The sequence below is a fragment of the Monodelphis domestica genome, chromosome 8 (assembly GCF_027887165.1).
Source record: "Monodelphis domestica isolate mMonDom1 chromosome 8, mMonDom1.pri, whole genome shotgun sequence".
NCBI lineage: Eukaryota > Metazoa > Chordata > Mammalia > Didelphimorphia > Didelphidae > Monodelphis > Monodelphis domestica.
In genome coordinates this window covers 205,281,701-205,302,857 of record NC_077234.1, presented here as the reverse complement: position 1 = coordinate 205,302,857, position 21,157 = coordinate 205,281,701, and the positions used below count along the sequence as shown (strand labels likewise).

At 37.0% G+C, this 21,157-nt stretch overlaps 1 protein-coding gene across 1 annotated transcript in view; it reads left to right on the top strand.

The window, feature by feature from the left end:
• ATP10A (ATPase phospholipid transporting 10A (putative)) overlaps positions 1–21,157 on the top strand; it is a 291,546-nt gene that overhangs the window by 105,805 nt on the left and 164,584 nt on the right. The window contains exon 2 of the mRNA XM_056808517.1: positions 19,164–19,368. Coding sequence (XP_056664495.1) covers positions 19,164–19,368 — 205 coding nt within the window. The remainder of the gene's footprint in view (positions 1–19,163; positions 19,369–21,157) is intronic.

Genomic DNA, 21,157 nt, shown 5'->3' with positions numbered 1-21,157 from the left:
ATGCTTCACTAGAAAGAACATCCAAATCAGTGAGGTCACAGATCCATTTGGGTCCTTGATTATTTTGCTTATTCACTGGTAAAATCTCAGAGGAGCAAGGATTTTTAAAGGTTGGGAGAAATTCTAGGAGAAAGTCCAGGGGAAAGGCGACGTCCCTCCAATTTGTGGATCCTTCAATTGACTTTCAGCTATGGGGGACAATGAGGTGAAGTGGATTGAGAGTCAGTCCTAGAGATGGGAGTCCTGGGTTCACATTTAGCCTCAGATACTTCCTACCTGTGTGACTCTGGACAATTAATTTTACCTCCTTGCCTAACCCTTACCACTCCTCTGCCTCACAGTATCATTCTAAGGGTAGGGTTTTAATTTTTTTTAATTCAGTTACAGTTTTCTACCTCTCAGGATTGATTCAACCTCTTAAAGAATGCCCACCTGGGCTCTCATTCCTGTACACAAGGAACAATGCTATGCAAAATCTAGAAAAGTTAAGTAGCTGTTTGTAGCATTGGGGAACATTCCTTCCTAAAATATAATTATAGTAGGTTACTAACTCATAATTATGTCACAGGACTTTTTTTTTTTTTGCTTCATAATCTAAGAACTTTAGTAAACAATTTAATCTTCATTTTTCATGGAAGTAGTCAATTTCATATATTTTTAGTTCAAAGGTATTTTATTTTCCCAATTACATGTAATAATAATTTTCAACGTTACATTTTCTGAAATTATAAAATTCAAATTGTCCCCTGATCTGGATTATACATGTATTGTCATGCAAAACATGCTTTCATATTGGTCAGTGTTGTAAGAGAATACGCATAAAACCAACCCCCCCCCCCAAATAAAGCCATAAATAAGCTAATGTGGAAAATAGTATGCTTTGATCTGTATCTGACTCCAACAGTTCTTACTCTGGAGGTGGATAGCCTTGTTTGTCATACATCCTTCTGAATTGTCCCAGAATGTTGTATTGCCGAGATAGCTAAGCCTTTCACAGTTGATCATCATACATTATTGCTGTTACTGTATACAGTGTTCTCTCAGTTCTGCTTATTTCACTCTGGATCAGTTCATAAACTATATATATATATATTATATATATATGTATGTATGTATATATATATTTTTTTTTAAATCCCATTTTCAGGGTAGCTAGATGGCTCAGTGGATAGACAGCCAGGGTTGGAGATGGGAGGTACCCAGTTCAAAGCTGGCTTCAGACACTTCTTAGATTTTTGACCTTGGGTAAGTCACAACCCAGTTGCCTAGTCCTTACTGTTCTTCTACCTTAGTATAAATAATTTAGTATTGATTCTAGAATAGAAAGTAAGGATTTTTTAAATTCCATTTTAGAGATGGGGAAAAAATGAAGTCAGAGCAATAAAATGAATTAGTCATAGATAACCATACCAGAGACTTGATTCATGGGCTTTTGACCTCATATGTCTTTGGATTTGGACACGGGGACAAAATTCAATTCTCTGCCAATTCCTATTATATGACATTAAATTATCTCTATTTGAGATAATTTACCTATTAAGTGTCTGAGACAGAATTGGAACTCAAGTCTTCCTGATTCTTTGTTCATTACTGTATCCACTGTAACCCCTAACTACCCAATATAAAAATGACACTTTCCTGAGTATTTTTCTCTCCTCCCCTCTGTGTTGTCTTCCTTTATTAGAATGTAACCTCTTTAAAGACAAGGACTTTTTTTAAGTTGGATTTATATCCCCAGTGCTAAGCACAGTGCCTGGCACATAAGTTTTTAATAAATGTTTGCTGTCTGCTTTGCCTTAAAGCAACTAGTTGAGGTATCATAATATATTGAAAAGAGCCTTGTACTATTGTAAGAAGTTTATAGACTCCTAGTCCTGCCTTCACTACTGATGAGGTGTGTGATTTCTGCAAGTTGACTCTTAATGGAGAGTTGGAATGGACCCCACATCTGCTTGACAGGAATCCTTTCTACAAAATTGCTTAGAAGTAGCCATGCAGCCTTTGCTTGAGACTGTTGAGAGGAAACCCACCACTTCTTGTAGCCTAATTCTCATCTGAATCTCCATTTTTCGTTCCCATGGGCTATTTAACGCATCTCATGATCACCTTCAAGCCTTTTTTTGTTCATGCCATTGCCTGTATCTTAAATACTTTCCCTTCATTGCCCAAGCATCAATACCTGTTGAAATCTTATCCATTCTTCAAAACTGAGGCCAAATACTACGTCTCAAGAAACTCTTCTGTCATTCTAGTTCAGGACTTCTTAACCCTTTATGTCAGGGACCCATTTGGCAACCCGGTGAAGTCTATGAACCCCTTCTCAGAATGATGTTTTTAAATGCATAAAAGAAAATACATAAGATAACAAAGGAAACTAATTCTATTGAAATAGCTTGGAAATTCTCTTCCAATCTTTGTTATTGTTTCTCTCAGGCACTTGTGTTCAGAATCATCACCCTGGGTGCAATCAGATGTCCCAGAGCATTCGAAAAGATAGCGGTTTCCATGGTGACACCATGCTTTTTGTAGGGGAAAAGTTTTTGGTGATTCTTTTTTGGTCACAACTTACTAAATAGTTGATAACCAACTGTTTCCAAGTAGTATTTTTGCTCTCACAGTTCAGGATACTTCCTGGAAGAATATTACTTTTTTTCTGGGCATCCACTGGTTTATTAGAGGGAACAATTGTGTGATTTGAGCAGAGTACAGAATGTAGCTAGCTCTATGCCAAGACAATTTAGATACTGTTTCTAAATTCTAAAGAATCTAGAGACTTAGATGACTTGGGGTGACACTTTTCAGGCAACTATTTTCTACTATCGAAATCTTTATTATGTACAATATGGGCATTCATTCTCCCCCTCTCCTGCTTGAATTCCCCTGTTCTCTGATCCATAGCCATAGAAATTCAGTGTTTTATGTTTCTGACAGCTCATACAAATTCCAGGGGCAAACATAAGAGTAGATACTTCACAAACTCCACTTTGCATAAAGATGTCAACTATCACACATTTGCTACCTTTGCTGTTGGACTCAGAATCTCTTAAAAAAAGCTGCATATTATATATCATCTCTCAATCTGCCACCATCTTGAAGAAGATAATAGATGCAGAATCTATTAGCAGATCTTACCACAGGAACAGATGTTTCCGTTTATGGCAGAATGAAGACACATTCTGGACTTTATACAACATATTTGGCCCCAATCCCTACTGCATATTTCTAATTTCTGTTTCAGTGCTGTGATCTTACCTAAATGATTTTTAAAATATGCTGGTCCTGGTAAATGTTTTCAGGTCTGATTAATAATTCATTATCTGAAAGTTTCATTATTTAGGCTTCATTAAAGCTGTGGTCTCCCTTTGACGATAGCATTTCAAGATCAAGAATGCTTTCATCCTACAGCCCAAATGACTCAATTGAAATTTAAGAGCTTTTTTTTAGTTGGGTCAGGTCATTGTGTGTGTATTTTCAAATTATCCTTCTGGTCCTTTCTCCTGTACTGTTTCTTTTCTATCCCTGTGAGGAATAAATTCCCTGAAGAACTTTCATCTCCCTTTAGCCTCAAAAGATCTTGGCATTAAGGCTTTTTCCATGTATTGTCTTGGAAAGATTGGTTGGAACTTTTCCTTCAGGGTTTGCCTTTCTACTTCCAGAGTTCTTTCTCCTTTCTGTGTGTGCCTGCTTGTTTGTTTAGAGAGGCACTGGTTCATCTCTTTTCTCAGTTGGCAAAGGAAGCTGGATAAGATGATGGTTTTTTAAAACCACAGTAATTTGTCGCCTCCAGGAGAGAAAAGCCAGAATTTTAGGCTCAAGCAAAAATTTTGAAATATTCTTTGTTGGTTATAGAACACACAATTTTCCTCAGAAATGTGCCTTGTTCTTGTCATGTCCTAACTCTGCAAAACCTTCTAATAATGATGATGATAGTGGTAATAATAATTCTACTAATAATGACATTTATAATTCACTTAATATTTATAATTAATTTTCTTTACAACATCCCTATGTAAAAAGTAATACAGATTGTATTTTCCCATTTTTAAAGATAAGAAAATTGGAAATCAAAGTAGTTAAGTAACTTATTCAACATTACTGTCATGGGGGAAAAATCAGTGGTTAATTCAGAAATGTTGTAAAGTCAAACCAGAGGTGTTACTTCATTCACTCAATTGCCCTTGCTTGATAATTAGAATAATTAGAATTGATAAATAGAATAATTAGTTGATGACAGTAATATAGGATACTATGGGAAAGGAATGATAGGGTTACAAAATATGATGAATTGTATAATAGTAGAACTTGAAGGGACCTTAGACATCATTTAACACTCTAATTTTGAAAATTAAGAAACCAAATTCCAGAGGTTAAGTGACTAACACAAAGTCACATGGCTAGCTAGTGATAGAGTCAGCTATCTATTCTCAATCTTCTGTCTTCTTTTGGGTTCCAAGATGCAGCAAGGTCACTTAGGTGGCATATGGATCCAATATTGAACCTAGAGTCAGGAAGGCTCTTCGTCCTGAGTTCAAATCCAGCCTCAGACATTTATTAACTGTGCGACTCTTGACAAATCACTTAACTCTATTTACCCCAGTTCCTCATCTGTAAAATGAACTGGAGAAAGAAATGGCAAACCACTCCAGTATCTTTGCCAAGAAAATTCCACTGGGGTCATTAAAAGCTAGACATGTCTAAAAAACAGCTTAGCACCAGCACAAAATAATGGCCATGACTTTTAAAAATCTTTTTAGAACTTAACATCTATTTAGCTAAATCTTAAAGAATAAATGAATAAGAAATGGATGATATAAAATGTTTGTAAATATTCATCTAATACACATTTTATAGAAAACACATTTGCATCTGAGTGAGAATTGATGTGTCTTTTTGACCTGTTGTATCTATAGTTGGTCCTGAGACTGTCCTCGGGAGGGAGGCTTATTGTGTATATTTGAAAATCTACCTCTTTGCATCCTAGAAATGGTCATATCAGTGATGCCCAAGTTTAAAAAGCCATTTAAAGCCATACCTTGAGCTCATTGACATAAACAAATCTCTATAAATGAGAACTGATTCACTCATCTTTTAGGCAACAGAGACTTTATCCTAAAATCTCCTAGCTTCTAATAGGTTCATTTTTAAAAATTCTTAATTCAGTTTAGAAGTAGCAATATGAGTATTATTAAAAATCTTTTCATTCACTTGTCTGTAATATCCCAAAGTCAGAGGTTCTTAATCTGGGACATGTAAGCTTAAAAAACAACTCTTTTAATAGGTATGCCAACCTAATTAGTTTCCTTTATAATCCTATGTGTTTTAGTTTATTCATTTTAAAAGCATTTAGAAGTCCACAGGCTTCATCTTACTTCCATAACACAAAAGAAAACACGAAGAACCAATACCTAAGTTAGTTCTTTGGGCAGTGCCCTTTTTTCCCCACTTAAATATAGAAAAGATTGTGCTTGTTGGCTTCAATGTATTATTAGTCTGTATAATAACGATAGTTTTCTTGGGGTTAGGGTATTTGCCTACCCATCCTTTTTTGTGTATTTTATTTCTAATTAGATTCCTAATAGGTTTTTTGCCTTCTGTTGTAAAGATGTCAAGAATCCTCTCTTGTAGGTTACCTGATCAAAAACCTGTATTGGAAACCATAAATGCCGTCTGATTTTCTTGGGCTAAAGAGGGAGTTGGCCAGCTAACAATAGTAGAGAAGTACTTATGATATCTAGAATCTCTTTGGGGGATTCATATCCAGACCACCAATGGATATTGGCAGGGAGACTGGAGCTTTACCCTGAGACTTTGAGCATTCCTGTGGCTTGTTCAGAGGTCCCACCTTTGAAAAAGTATTTTTGTATAAAAACAAAATTAAACCCCCCCCCACAGACCTTGGTGAAAGGAGTGAACACCAACCCTCCCTTCCTGCTGGTGATGAGGTGATAAAGTGCTTTGGGGGGGGAGTCAGCAAGTATTATGAGGATGTGAATAAATAAAAGGGCTTTGGGGAGATTTTATTTCAGCTTGGTCTGTGTGCCATTTAGAGGAGTGTACCTTCAGAAATAACAAAGTGCTTTCACAAAAGAAAGTACGGAAATCTCTTGCATAATTTATCCACTTTCGTCCCCTGATGTTTTTCACTGTGAAGTGGATAGATAAGAAATGTTATGAAAGGTGGGTTACATGACAATCTGGCTGCCAGGACCAATAAAGTGGTTCCCAAATCTCAGTGACAGTAAGCCTCAGAAAGTCTTCTGCTATGAACTATGCACAGGGATTCCTTTGTAAATTGATGGCTGGCCAACCATATGTTTTTTCTATTTTCTAATCTGACATACCCATTTCTCCCCATCAGCCTTCACTTGGCTTAGCATTTAATGCCACCTCACCTGCATTTTAGCGCTTTTGCAAAGGTCATTAAAATATCTTTTTTTTCATCTTCACAGCAACCTTGAGAGGTGGGTGCTATTACTGTCCCCTTTTACAGATGAAGAAAATGAGGCAAACAGAGGTTAATGGGCTTGCCCATGGTCACATAGTTAGCTAAGAAGACTGAGTCTACTTTTGAATTTGGGTCTTCCTGATTTCAGTCCAGATTTCCCTCTATTGTGTCACCTAACTGCCTCAACAAAAAATGATTTAAACTTTTAAAGAAGAAGGAAAGGTAGGGAGACAGCTAGGTGGTTCATTGGAGCCAGGCATAGAGACAGGAGGTTCTGGATTCAAAAGTGACCTCAGACAGTTCCTAACTATGTTATCCTGAGCAAGTCACTTAACCATTGCCTAGCCCTTATTACTCTTTTGCCTTGGAACCAATACACAATATTGATTCTAAGATGGAAGGTAAGGGTAATTTTTTTTAGAGAAATGGGGTGATCTGTTTCCATATATCCTGCTATTTACCTCTTTTGTACTTCTTTATTTTTCTCCCTAAGTTTTCTAGTTTGAGATTTCATGTTGCCTCTGTTGTTAGTTATAACAAATTTCATTATTTTAATAGATCTATGATCTCATCAATGTGGGTACTTCCATTGTGGGTGTTTCCTACCCCTATCCCTTCCCTCTGGGGCAGAACCTAGAATTCTCATTCTGTTTGGGCTTTCAGACATATTTAAATTTTCCAGGGTAGTATCCAGTACCTCCAGGTCCACCGTCCTGAGAAATGGACGTGACTCCTCACACAATTTAGATGATCCATTTTTATTAAAAAAGAACAAAATTCACGATCTGCCCTACTATGGTGTCTTAAGGAACTCTGATTAGCTGCCCTCTTGCTGTGTTCTCTAGGCCCTTGGGCACTGCCTCTGCACCTTAAGAACCCCTGACCCTGGTCATCTGCCCTGTCCCTGAATTTAAGGGATTTATTTCCAGGTCATTCTATCAGTCTTTTAACGAAAGACTTGCTATATGTGCTTTCTCCTTCAAATAAAATATGAACAAAAGCAGGGATGAAAAATTTCATTTTGCTGTTTGTATCCCCAGCACTTTGTTATATAGAGTAGATAGATATAGATATGCACACATATATACTCATGTAGAGGAGAGAGACATTATAGTCATATTAAAAACTTTAATAAACCCCTTTTCATCCATTTAGTTCTCTTTTTCATTTCCCTTGTTTTTTTGAAGACCAAAGGAAGATTCTCTTACTCTTTTGGGGTTCTTTCTGAGGAGTGAGGGGCAGCATTCCTGGTCTTAAAGAGAAATGGGAAAAAGAGAAAAAAAAAAGTCTCACTGATGGCCTCCTCCCCATACTGGTATGTTGAGAGTATGTGGCCCTGGGCTGACATGTCCTCAGTGTTCCGAAAAGGAGACAGCATGATGTAGTGGAAAGAATACTACACAGGGAACCTCGAAATGTGCATTCCACTTCTAAATCTGCTTCCAGCAAATTGTCTGACCTTGGATGTGTCATGGGCTTCAGTTTCCTCATGTGCAAAACAAGGTGGCCAGATTTCATTATTTCCAAGTTCCCTTATATTATTCACCAGGAGAAGATTGTCTGCTGAAGATGCACTGAGATCTTTAGCTTCATTTCCTCCTGGGTTATGTGTAAACACATTATTTAATTTCTTTTCCCAGACTTTTGATTTTATTGATGCTGAGAACTTCCAGTGAGAAATCTCTCTCTGGCAATGTTGATGGGCACCATTTAAGCAATTTTTGGTCTTATATAGAATAATCTGGGGCACTGAGAGATTAAATGCCCACAGTCATGCAGTTAGTATGTGTCAGCAGTGGAATTTTAAACTAGATTTTCCTGGCTCTGAGGTTAGCTTTCTATCCACTTTACCTGCTGCCTCATTTTTGTGTATGAATCTCTCTCTCTGTCTTTCTCTCTGTCTTTCTCTGTCTCTCAGTGTCTCTCTCTCGGCCTCTCTCTCTCTCTCTCTCTCTCTCTCTGTCTCTCTCTCCCTCTCTCTCCCTCTATCTCCCTCCCTTCCTCCCTCTCTCTATGTCTCTCTCTCGGTCTCTCTCTCTCTCTCTCTCTCTCTCTCTCTCTCTCTCTCTCTCTCTCTCTCTCTCTCTCTCTCTCTCTCTCTCTCTCTCTCTCTCTCTCTCTCTCTCTCTCTCTCTCTGTGTGTCTCTCTCTCTCTTTCTACTTTTCTCTCCCCTCTTGGTCTTACCCTCTCAGTGTTTCATATGATCTCATGAAAGCGAGTATTCTCTCAAAAGATATAGATAAAAATCAATTCATCATCCCTTTGAATCCCTGGTCAGTCAACACCAATTTAGTCAATAAGCAATTTTTAAAACTCAATATGGGTTAAGTATTGGGTAGCTGTTGAAGTTTCTAGAAAGAGGAAATGACAGCCAGATGTGTGCTTTAGAAGTATCAATTTGGCAGCTGTGTGAAAATGATGGACTGAGAAAGGGGAAAAAACCAAACCACAGTAACAGCAGGATTATAAAGAAACTCATTTAGGAAGCTCCTGTAGTAGCAAGGGGTGACAAAGGCTTGAACTACACGGTTCTATAGTATGAAGAGAGAGAAAGGGATAGATAAGATAGGTATTGAGGAGTGATATTTATAAGACCTGGCCATTGATTGGATGAGAGAGAGTGAGGAGGAATGAAAAATTGAGCATTATGTCCAGGCTGTAGGTTTGGGTGACTGGAAGAATTGGACTCTGCTCAGGAGAAATAAGGACATTAGGAAACTGAGTAGGGCTGGGGAGAAAGATGAATCTGGTTCTGAAATCTTGACTCTCAAGTGCCTTTGGGACCTCCAGGTAGCTTGAGAAATAAATCAATCTCTGGGCCATCATTCTGAGTTGAGATCTAGACTTTAATTGTGGTAAATTAAAGCTGAACATATAAGTAGATGTTCAAGAGTGTGTTTTATTGGTTTTTGACAGTTAATTAGCATAAGTCATTAACAAGGCAGAAGGTACATAGTATGTTATGAAACATGTAACATTTGGGAACAAGGTTTTATAACATTTGATATGAAGTAATAAATTCTAGTACAAGGCTAAGATGAGAAATTTTAATTAATCCTCTAATTACTAGTCCATATCATTCTACCTCTGGGAGGGGTTAGGTCAAAGTAGCCTCTCTTGACCATAATATTCTGGGGAGCCTGTAGTTGGCATACATCTTCATGGAATCAAACAACACCTGGACATGCCAACCTACTGCTTTTTAGGGAACAATATCAATGCTTCTTCCCACAGAAGTGACTGGTCATATAAGACAATATGAATTGAATTGGATTCTGAATTATTTGCCTTATGGAGAATAGGTGTTCCTTCTTCCAGGATCTTCATTCTCTATTCCTAAAAGGCTTTTTTTGTCTATAATTATCTCACTGGACTATTTTCCTTAGCAAATAAAAGCACTGGAGTATTGACAGTTAGCTGAGGATTGCTTCTTAACCTCAGCTGTATCATGAACCCTTTTGGACCTCTTCTCAGAATAATGTCTTTATATGCATGACTTAAAATATATTGGTTACTAAAATATATCAAAATATCTTTTTTTCTTTTACAAAAGATTACAATCCCATATTATTCTAACTGGTAGAGTCAGAGCAATAATTTTCAATATAATATTGCTTCTTTCTATCACTGTATAGAAATAGGATCAGTTTAGGAAGGATTAATTTTTAGTCATGCTAACCAAGTTTGATCTAGGTTGGATTTAATATCATCTTGAAGGAGTGTTTTGATTCTTTATCATTGAGTTACAGAAATGCAAATCCATATGTAACTTTGCAAATTCAAATGCAATTTCCTCATTAAAAAATTTTTTTTGTTTTTATTAATAGTGTTTAAAATGCATGCCACTATTTGCATGTAACAACTTTTAAAAATAATATTTTGGTAAAACCTCACTCAGTCTTTTGGGGGTGGGTGGCAGTGCCATTTGAAATAGTGATGGTCTGATGTATTTAAGATAGAATTTGATTACTTTCAAAAAGTAAAATTTCACCAAAAAGAAGTCCCTGCAGACTTTTAAAATGAATAATCAATACTGATTTTTGGTATTCGAAGATGAAAATTTTAAAATTTTTCTTTTAGAAACTTCATGGAATGCTTTAATTGCCCACAGACCATAGATTCCAGCCAGAAAGATAATGATATTGTTCAGCCGGACAGGTACAAGTTAGTGGAACAGAAAGAGGGAGGTCATCCAGGGATCCACCAAGTCAACCACCCCTTTGTCCCTCCTTTGATCTATCTAGTCATTATCATTGACTCTTTCTGTTCTTTAGGCGTTGGCCTTTGCTGGAGTGGGGAAAGACAGAACAGAATTCTGAATCCTTTGAGGGAATTATCAAATCACAAAGTTTACATATCCATTAGGGAAGTGGTGTCAAACTCAGATAGAAATAGAGGCTACTAAATCATATATCAGGATTCATGCAGCTGCATGTTGACTTAGAAAATCATATGTTAACTTCGCCTATATTATATTACATTTTTATTTATCTTCTTTAACATTTTCCAATGATATTTTAATCTTATATAGTTGCACTGGAGAGTTTTGTTGGCTAAGAGTTTGATATTTTTGCATTAGTATATTATTAGTTTGAGCTTCCTCAAAAATGAGTATTAATATACAAAGAACAGGAAGAAATGATTATCTCTTACATAGCTTGGTTTTTAAAAAGTATTTTAATTTTAATATATTGGTAACAAAACAAGTGTGTTTTTGATCCCTCCTAAACTTTCTTCTGCTGTTTTCTGTGTATTTTAAAAATATTTTGATACTTTTCTTCATTTTTATGCTTCTCTATCACTTCCTACCACTCCCTCCCCCACATAGAACCTCATAAAAATAAATCAAGATAATAAATCAATATATTGGCCACATCTAAAATGTATGCCTCATTCTGCAACTCTTCTCCACACTTTAAGAACTAGAAGTGGGAAGGCAAGTTTCATCTACAGCTTTATGAAGTAACAATTGTTCACCCCATTAAGCAGAGTCCAGAAATCTTTCAAAGTTGTTTTCCTTACATTTCTGTTCATTGTAGAATACTAGATTTTTGCAATGATCTCCAAACTCAGATAGCTATAGCCGTAAAGGGAAACTTTAGTCATAGTGAGGTCTTCTGTAATCTTTTGGAAAAAAGCATCAATGAATTCTTGATACAATTTGCTAATAATTTGACCCTTTGGAAGCTGAAAGAAATGATGAAAGGAACTGATTCTGAATAGTAAAGAGGAACTGGTGGGTGAAATGAAAACAATGGAAACTTTGGGAGAAAGTGACTGGGTCATTTGAAGTTTGTCTTATAGACCATGATTTTAAAGTCCATAGTAACTGGAAAGGAATAATGATCAGATTGCACTATAGTCCATAACTTTAGCAGAAGAATTATTTGTAAAATTTTAGGAAAAAATAATGTGTAGGAAAAAACTTTTTATGGTGTGTTGCTACATGTTGTTGATATGTTGAAAATGTTTGTTTCCTTGTTAACATTTTATTTAGGATTTCTTCTATATTAATGAAAGAAATTGACCTATAATTGTCTTTCTCTGTTCTTGCTCTTCCTGGTTTAGGGATCAGTACCATGTTTGTTTCATTAAAAAAGTTTGGCAGGATTTCTTATTTGCCGATTATTTTAAATTCATTTAATATTTTAATTAGATAATCTTTAAATATTTGGCAAAATTCACTTGTAAATCCATCTGGTCTTGATGCTTTTCTCTTAGAAGGTTCATTTATTCCCTCTTCAATTTTTTTTCTATAATAGGTTTATTTAGATATTCTATTACCTCTTAGTCTAGGCAAAATATAGACATGATTCTATGATTTTAGATTCTAAAAGATAAGTAAGTTTAAATGATCTAGAGCCAGAAAAACTTGTGGAACTAAGGTCCAGGAAAATTATGTTGCCTGACAACAATCTCTTAGGTAGTAAGCATTTATAAGTGGGATTTGAACCTAGATCCTTTGACTCTATTGTACCATGGTATAGATGGGAAGCTAAGAAGCTAAGGAATAACATTCTGAAGACCTGTGGTTTAATGTTTCATGGCATTTCTGGGCCCCATTGTATCCCATTTTTCCTTTACCAACCAGATATATGTAAGGAGATAGTAAGAAAGTTCCTCAATGTTCTGAATAAATTCAAGATATATTACACCCGAGGATGTTCAAAGAACCTATAGATGTTCAGGAGGACATCTAGAAAACATTAAAATTCTGGGGAAATTGTGGAGAATTTAAAAAAAATCACAAATGGCAAAACAAGAAGGTTTCTTTGATGCACTACAAGCTATTTATCTTCATTTTGATGTTGGGCAAAATTCCAGAATAGATTCTTTAGTTTTAGTTCACTTGAAAAAAGCAATTTGGTTATTCCTATAAGCCAGGCTAGGTTCATTAAAAGTAAGCATATTTGGAGCAGCAAAGGTGGTTCAGTGGATTGAGAACCAGGCCTAGAGATGGGAGGTCCCAGGTTCAAATGTGGTCTTAACTATGTAACACCAAGTCACTTAACCACCATTGTGTAGCTCTTACCACTCCGTCAGCCATGGAACCAGTACACAGTATTGATTCTAAAATAGAAAGTAAAGGTTTTTACTTTTTTCTTCTAAAGTTTCTTTGCTTTTTAAAAAGACAAACTAGTCTAACTGAATGTAATTCTTGGCTCAAAAACAAATTCTCTATGAGAGGAGAGTGATTACTCAGTGTTGGAGGCCTTACTGAGAAGTTGGTGAGAGCTTGTGAGGAGAGTGATCCCAGTCTTTGGCTTTCAGCTTCCACCAAGAAATCACAAAGTTGTAGAATTTTTTTCAGATTCTTGAACTGAGAGACAGACTGTGGGAAGAAGCTGACCTATAGAGGAGTCAGCAACTGCAATCATGTCTCCATCCCCAGCCTACCTCACTAGAAAAATTGGGAATTTCCCCTTGGCTAAGATCAAGGACACCTGCTCCCCCCATTCATTTTCTCCCTCCCTCCCTACCTCCCTCCCTCTCTTCCTTCCTTCCTTCCTTCCTTCCTTCCTTCCTTCCTTCCTTCCTTCCTTCCTTCCTTCCTTCCTTCCTTCCTTCCTTCCTTCCTTCCTTCCTTCCTTCCTTCCTTCCTTCCTTCCTTCCTTCCTTCCTTCCTTCCTTCCTTCCTCCCTCCCTTCCTTCCTTCCTCCCTCCCTCTCTTCCTTCCTTCCTTCCTTCCTTCCTTCCTTCCTTCCTTCCTTCCTTCCTTCCTTCCTTCCTTCCTTCCTTCCTTCCTTCCTTCCTTCCTTCCTTCCTTCCTTCCTTCCTTCCTTCCTTCCTTCCTTCCTTCCTTCCTTCCTTCCTTCCTTCCTTCCTTCCTTCCTTCCTTCCTTCCTTCCTTCCTTCCTTCCTTCCTTCCTTCCTTCCTTCCTTCCTTCCTTCCTTCCTTCCTTCCTTCCTTCCTTCCTTCCTTCCTTCCTTCCTTCCTTCCTTCCTTCCTTCCTTCCTTCCTTCCTTCCTTCCTTCCTTTTCTTCCTCCTCCCCTTCCTCCCTGTCTTGCTTTTCTCCTTTTTTCCTTCTTTCTCTAATCCTCTAGGTAGACAAATATAAAATAATGGGATTTAGAGCCAGAAAGGAGTATAGAGATTATCTGATCCAGATGCCTGATTTTATGCCTGAAGAAATAATTGGCCAAGAAAAGTTGAGTTGAGTGACTTGCCTAGGTGAAGGTCTTTTAAGTAGTAGATTAAGGATTCCAACAGAGTTCTGACTTTGGTTCTACTTTCCTTGCTACTACATCCTGCTGCCTCAAACTTTACACTCAGAATGCTTGGATTTCAGGAAAGCATTGAGCAAAGTCTCTCAGGATATCCCTTCAGATAAAGAGAAATTTGAGTTGGATGCTGAAGGTGTATCTGGAACTCATTGAATTACTAAATATAAGGTTGATTAAAAAATATTCTGTCTCATAGGGGATTACTAAAGGATTCTTGTCTTCTACTCATTCTATTCCAAAGCAGTATTTTAGTAAAGACATAGCAAGCTGCAATGTACAATTAGTATATTAAATTTCAGAATTTTGATTATAAAAGATCACAAAAAGCCAGAATAATTGACCCAATGATATAGGACAACTGTAAAGTCTTTAACGTAAAAAAATAGTACAAAGAAAACTTTATCCTTGACCAAATGATGAGAAACTATGAATTAGTGATATCTGAATATTTAAGATTCTCCTATATCATTTTCCATCCATTTTTAAAAATCATGTTCAAGTTCACAAGATTTTGACTAAGAACACTAAAACTCAAGTAATAATTACAAAAGATCATATCAGATTTCTCTAGTTCTGGATAATTTTGGAAAAGAAGCACAGCTGGACTTTGATTATTACTAGAAGGCATTTGCTTACACTTTGTGCCAGAATCTTGTTGAAGAAGAAGTGGTTGGCTAAATGGTATTTCTGTTATTCCTCATTTTCTCTAATGTTTTGGACAGCCACAAATAATTTCCCACTTATTTCATTTGAACTCTTGTGCTTATGTTCCTATTCAGATCATTCAGAACTATAAGCACAGAGTCAAGAGGAATCGTGACTAATAGGGAAGAGGAAGAGGAATAAGCATTTAGATATTCCTGCTATGTATGGCAAGAGTCTTATGTTTTATTTCTATGAAGTAGCAGTATTCTATATTAAGATTAGTTGTGGAATAGTTCATATTCTAAGACTGTGGTTTTGAAATCTGTTTGCACAAATTTCAATATGGCATTCATATACTTTTATGAGCTTTTACATTTGTGAAAAGAATAAAAATCACTTGAATTCTAACCAAGCCCATTTTGCATTCTTTTCTCCAGAAGCATATTTTTCTTGGGAAGAAATACTTCCCTTGTGTATTTGAGAATTTTCGGTAATAAATGAATTAATGGAAAGCATCTACCAAGTGCTTACTCTGTGCCAAGCACTGTGCTGAGGGCTGAGGATATAAATACGAAAAATTAAGATATAAATATGAAAATTAAGACAGTCCTTGCCCTCAAGTAGTTCACATTCAATAAGTGGGAAACAGCATTTAAAAGAGATCGTGGTTGCCAAGGAGGAGTATTTTAATATGGAAAACCAAAGGGATGGTGAGTGGAGTCATGGTGGAATTAATTTGACAAATCCTTTCCAATGGCAATAGTAGAATTGTCTTTGGTTTTACGACAGGAAATGGGTGTGGTACAAACTCTAAATGGTGAATGTTAAGAAAAAGGCCAACATGTACACTAAAGCATGGCTGGAACTGGCTGGGTAGGGTGGCATTCATCATTGTAAAGCTTTTAATGCCATAAATTTATAACGCTCTGACTAAAAAAAAAAATTTACTCTTTTAAAATCTATTTACCCCAAGTTCTAATATCTCATACATGCATTGTACAGTAAAATTCAACATTCTTCAACTGTATTCATCACTGAGAGAATGCAGTGTCCCAATTTTTTTTTGTTTAGCAAATAACCTCCTATAATATTTTGTTTTCACCTTTCTCATCATCTACTTTACTATATTCTGCCTTGAATTTCAGTTTTTTTCTCTTTTTTCCTATTACACACTGAAGGTCTTGAGCTCCTTGTGCTTTATTTATCTTTTCATCTTTCACAGTGCCTAGCACAGTGTCTTACATATACTAGAGTCAGCAAATATTTGCTGATGTGATACCTTATTAATAGAGATATTAATGTATTTGCATACACATATACATGGATGTATGTTGTTTAGTTCTTTCAATCACATTCAGCTCTTCTCAAACCTATTTGGAGTTTCCTTGGTAAAGATACTGAACTGGTTTGCTATTTCCTTCTCCAGTTTATTTTGCAGGTGAGGAAATTGAGGCAAAGGGAGTCCTGGTTCACATATCTAGTCAGTAAGATTTAAATTTATTGAGATGAGTCTTCCTAACTCCATACCTGGCACTCTATCCTCTGCACCACACAGCTCAATGTGTCTGTGTGTTTGAATAAAAGATGGCACAATGGATAGAATGTTGAGTCTGGAGTCAGGAAGCCTTGAGCTTTAATCTGCCCTTGGATACTTTCTATCTTTGTGACCTGGGGAGAATTACTTGTCTGCCTCATCTTTATCAATTGTAAAACAGGGATGCAAATAGAACTTATCTCATGGAGATACTGTGAGAACCACTTGAGATACTGGATAGTAGCTGGCCTATAGTAAGTGCTTACTCAGTGCTTGTTCCCTCCTCTCCCACCCCATCTTCCTGAGAGTAGCCTTGTTAATCTCACAATTGACTCAAAGTCTGTAACACCACTTGCAATAATTCTGGATATGAGATTAAATGTTTTATCATTAATAATGAATAACACTCATATTGTTGTGCTTGAAAGATCACCAGAGAACCAGAAGGAAAACTCCCATTATCCTTCCTGCAAAAATAACTCCTGAGAAAGTATGTTAAAAGGTTGTCAAGCTTTTCTTCCCTGCCATTGTATTAATTTTTATTAACCAAGATAGCCTTTATAGTCAAATGCATTCTTCATTTAGTTCTAAGAAGCCATTCATAATCTTAATGACCTTAACCATTTGTTCAAGGAGCTAGATTAGATTGCTTATATTGTATTATTTTGTATTTACTTTTAACACCCCACCCCAGAACACACTTAATAAGGACAAAAATGGTAAACTGTCAGAGGCATCCTTTTAATGGGACCATCAGCAGAACTTTTTTGTTCAAAGTGAACATAAACTCCCACAGAATCATGTGGTGGTGCATTAAAATTAACATAATTTTTAGCAGTTTTGACAAGCTTAAATGCTTGTCCTAGAATCACTGCTTTTATGTTTTCTTTCTCTAGATGAGCAGTGTGTGATAAGGTCCATCAAGTCTGATTTACAGAAACAAAATGAACCTTTATTTCCTCCAGAGTTTTTACATTCATGGTTTACCTGCAAGGATTTCCAAGAGAAATATGCCAATTGTTTGAGCAAAGAACATCTGGTCATCTCTTTGGAATTGGTTTCTCTGGTACAACAAGGCCTCCTTCCTTTGTTTCTTTTTTCCCCCCATTGATTCCAAGATATTCTTGACCTTTTGTTCTTCCATATCAATTTTGTTATTATCTGATTTTACTCTATAAATTCCTAGTTTGGGAGTTTGATGACTATAGCATTGAATAAGCAAATTAATTTGGGTAATATTTTAATTTTCATTATATTGGCTACTCCTGAGCAATTTATATTTTCCTCAATTATTTAGATGTCTTTATGTGTGTTTTGTTATTGTGTTTATATAGTCTGTGTGTGTGTTGCAATACACCCAGATATTTTATATTATTTATGGTTATTTTAAATGGGATTTCTCTTTTTTCTCTCGCTGCTGGGTTTTATTGGTAACGTAGAGAAATAGTATAGGATTTTGATGTCTGTCAATATTACTCTATGTTTGTCTTCTACAAAAAGTACTCTTCTGGTGTTCAAAATGATGATTTTGCCTTTGGGGAGAAATGGTAGAATAAGAGATTTCACTCCCTTCCTAGGCCCAGGTCTAGTAGTCATCAGCAGTGAAGCTGATGGGCCAGTTCACCCCTAGTTAAACAGCCTGCTGGCCCCCTGCTCGTGGGGGCTCTTTCTATTAGTGCTGGACAGAGTAGAGATACTCAATCAGGTTCAACCCAATGCCTGAACTCAAGCAACCCGCCAGCCCCAGCTTCCCTAAGGGCAGGAACTTAGAGTTCACGCTGCCATGACCAGGCATATTTAAAGGTTATGCCATCAGAGATCTAGTTTCTCAGGTCTTAGCAAGCTTGACAGGGCTTTAATACGGGGCTGGTTATGGACTTTATTTCCATGATCGCTGGGATAACCAAGTGGCCAAGGTCAGAGAGGCTCATGGCCAGAATGGCCTCAAGGTAATGGATTTTTGATCATAGCAACTTAATGAAGACTGAAGAGAGGAGGGAAGGCTGTAATCTGTATTGTTGAAGGAGGTACATAGAGTATTGAAATCACAGATTCTTTAAGTATTAAAATATATTAAAATATGGAGTGAAACTGTCCTATAAGGTCAATGCAATATGACTGTTTTTTATAATTTCACAAAAGCAAAACAAATAAACTACAAAAACATCCCAAACTCCCTCAAACTCAAGAAGCCATCAGATGACTTGTTCCAGTGTTTCCCATTACACTTTATAGATTCTATTGTTCTTTCTCTCTTATCTGGATTTTCCAAAACGACATTTCTTACACTACAATTGTATTATATCCATCTACCATCCTTTGTTCTTCCCTTCTTGTATTGATGGGTACATCCTTCCTGATCAGTTCTTTGCTGCTACAGAAAGAGCTCTTTTTTTTTTGTATATGTAGATTCCTTTTCTCTTTCTTTTGATTTCTTTGAGGAATAGGTCTGATAGTGCTATTATTGGGCCATAATATTAATCATAATTTAGTGACTTGGAGGACATAGTTCCAAATTGACTTCTGGAATGGCTAGAATGTGTGTGTGTATGTATAAATTTAATGTGTCTAGATATATGCATGCACAAGTATATACATACACCCACGCATCACGCCCAGATATATTCATAATGGGTGCCCCAGTTTTTAAGACTGCACTAAGACTCATGGGACAACTTGAATATGGAGAGCAGATATTTTCCCATTAATATCACTGCCAGTTTCAAGATTGGGTCTTCTATATAACTGACCCTAACTTGTATCAAGTTTAGCATGTTTTGACCTGTTTTTGTGATGACTCTTTTTATATTAGGGATGAAAAGAAATATGTGAACCGATATTGGAAAGAAGTCCGAGTTGGAGATTTTGTTCAGCTTCGATGTAATGAAATCATACCTGCTGACATATTGCTGCTCTCTTCAAGTGACCCTGATGGTCTCTGCCACATTGAAACTGCCAACCTCGATGGAGAGACTAATCTGAAACAGCGGCAGGTGGTGAGGGAATTTTTAGAGCTGGTAAGTTAGCTGTGTTGTATTTACAAGCATAGATAATAATTATTTGTGTAACTGAGTTGATTGATGTGATAGGGGGACAGTATCGTTTTCAAAGCATTTTCTCTTGTGTCCTGTTAATTTAAATTCAAAGTCCATTCATATCTCTCTATATAGTGGGGTTTGGGGGGAGAGGAGAGGTAGAGACAGAGAGAGGGAGAGAGAGACAGACAGAGACAAACAGAGACAGAGAAAGGGATAAACAGAGAGAGGGAGAGGGGGAGGGAAAGAGAGAGAGAGAAGAAAAGAGGAAGAAGGAGGGAGAAGAAGAGAGAGGTAGAGACAGAGAGAGGGAGAGAGACAGAGACAGAGAGACAGACAGAGACAGAGAAAGGGACAAACAGAGAGAGGGAGAAGGGGAGGGAAAGAGAGAGAGACAGAGAAGAAAAGAGGAAGAAGGAGGGAGAAGAAGAGAGAAGGGGAGAGAGAGAGACAGAGACAGACAGAGACAGAGAAAGGGATAAACAGAGAGGGAGAAGGGGAGGGAAAGAGAGAGAGACAGGGAGAGACAGAGAAGAAAAGAGGAAGAGGGAGGGAGAAGAGAGAGGGAAAGAAAGAGAGAAAGAGGGAGGAGAGGAAGAGGCAGTGAGAGGGGGGAATTTGAAGGTCTTCTTGATGTTGTCTAGTGTAAGATTAAAATTAATATCTAATAACTCCAAGTATTATATTTTATAAGATTATTAATAATCACTTGAAGTAGAGGAAATAGCAAAACAAGAGGAAAGACAAGTTTACTGGATCACAAACGCAGGAGAAGAGTGCCAGGAGGGGCATGTTACAGAGACATCTCCAAAATGTAAGGATGTAATGTGAGGACGAAAGGTGGGGTTCTGGGAAAAGGAGTCCTGGGGTACAAAATTCTAATTACACACTAGTACTCTATTATATAGTCAAAGCCCCATTCATATATATTTCTTTCTATCTGTTTGAGTTATATACATTGCATTCACTGTATAGCACTGACTGAGAAGGTATTGTTTCCATTTTACATATGTAAAAAGTGAGACAAAACAGCTTTGTTGTTTGAAGTCAATAAGGTCCTGAGTTTAAATTCATCCTTAGACTCTATAGCTATGTGATCCTGGGCAAGTCACTTAATCTCCATTTGCCTCTGTTTCCTCTTCTATAAAATGTGAATAATTAAAGTGCCTCCCTCCCAGGGTTGATGATCATAAGAGATAATATTTGCACATAATAGACACTATATAAATGCTAGCTATCATTTTTACATTTGATGAGGTTAAGTGACTTTCCCTAGATCACACAGTTAATAAGCTGCAGAGGGGCATCTGGGTAGCTCAGTGGATGGAGAGCCAGACCTAGAGACGGGAGGTTCTTCCTGGGTTCAAATCTGGCCTCAGATACTTCCCAGCTATGTGACCCTGGGCAAGTCACTTAAACCTCCATTGCCTAGCCCTTACCACTCTTCTGCCTTGGAACCAATACACTGTATTGACTCCAAGATGGAAGGAAAGGGTTTTAATTAAAAAAAAAAAAAAGAAGCAGCAGCTGCAGAACCATTGTTAGAATCTGGGTGTTTTAGCTTTTACCCATCAGTTTTCCATATACATTAGATTTTTCAAAAAAAGAAATTTCTGGGAGTCCCTGGAAAGTTATAGAGCAAGTTTCAGATGGATCCTCGAGCCTAGAACCATGCTATTTTTAAATCCATGCTTTATAATGGTGAGACCAAATACACAACTGAGTTTGAGCTGATCTCTTCCTCTTCCTGGGCCTTCCTATTATGGTTGGA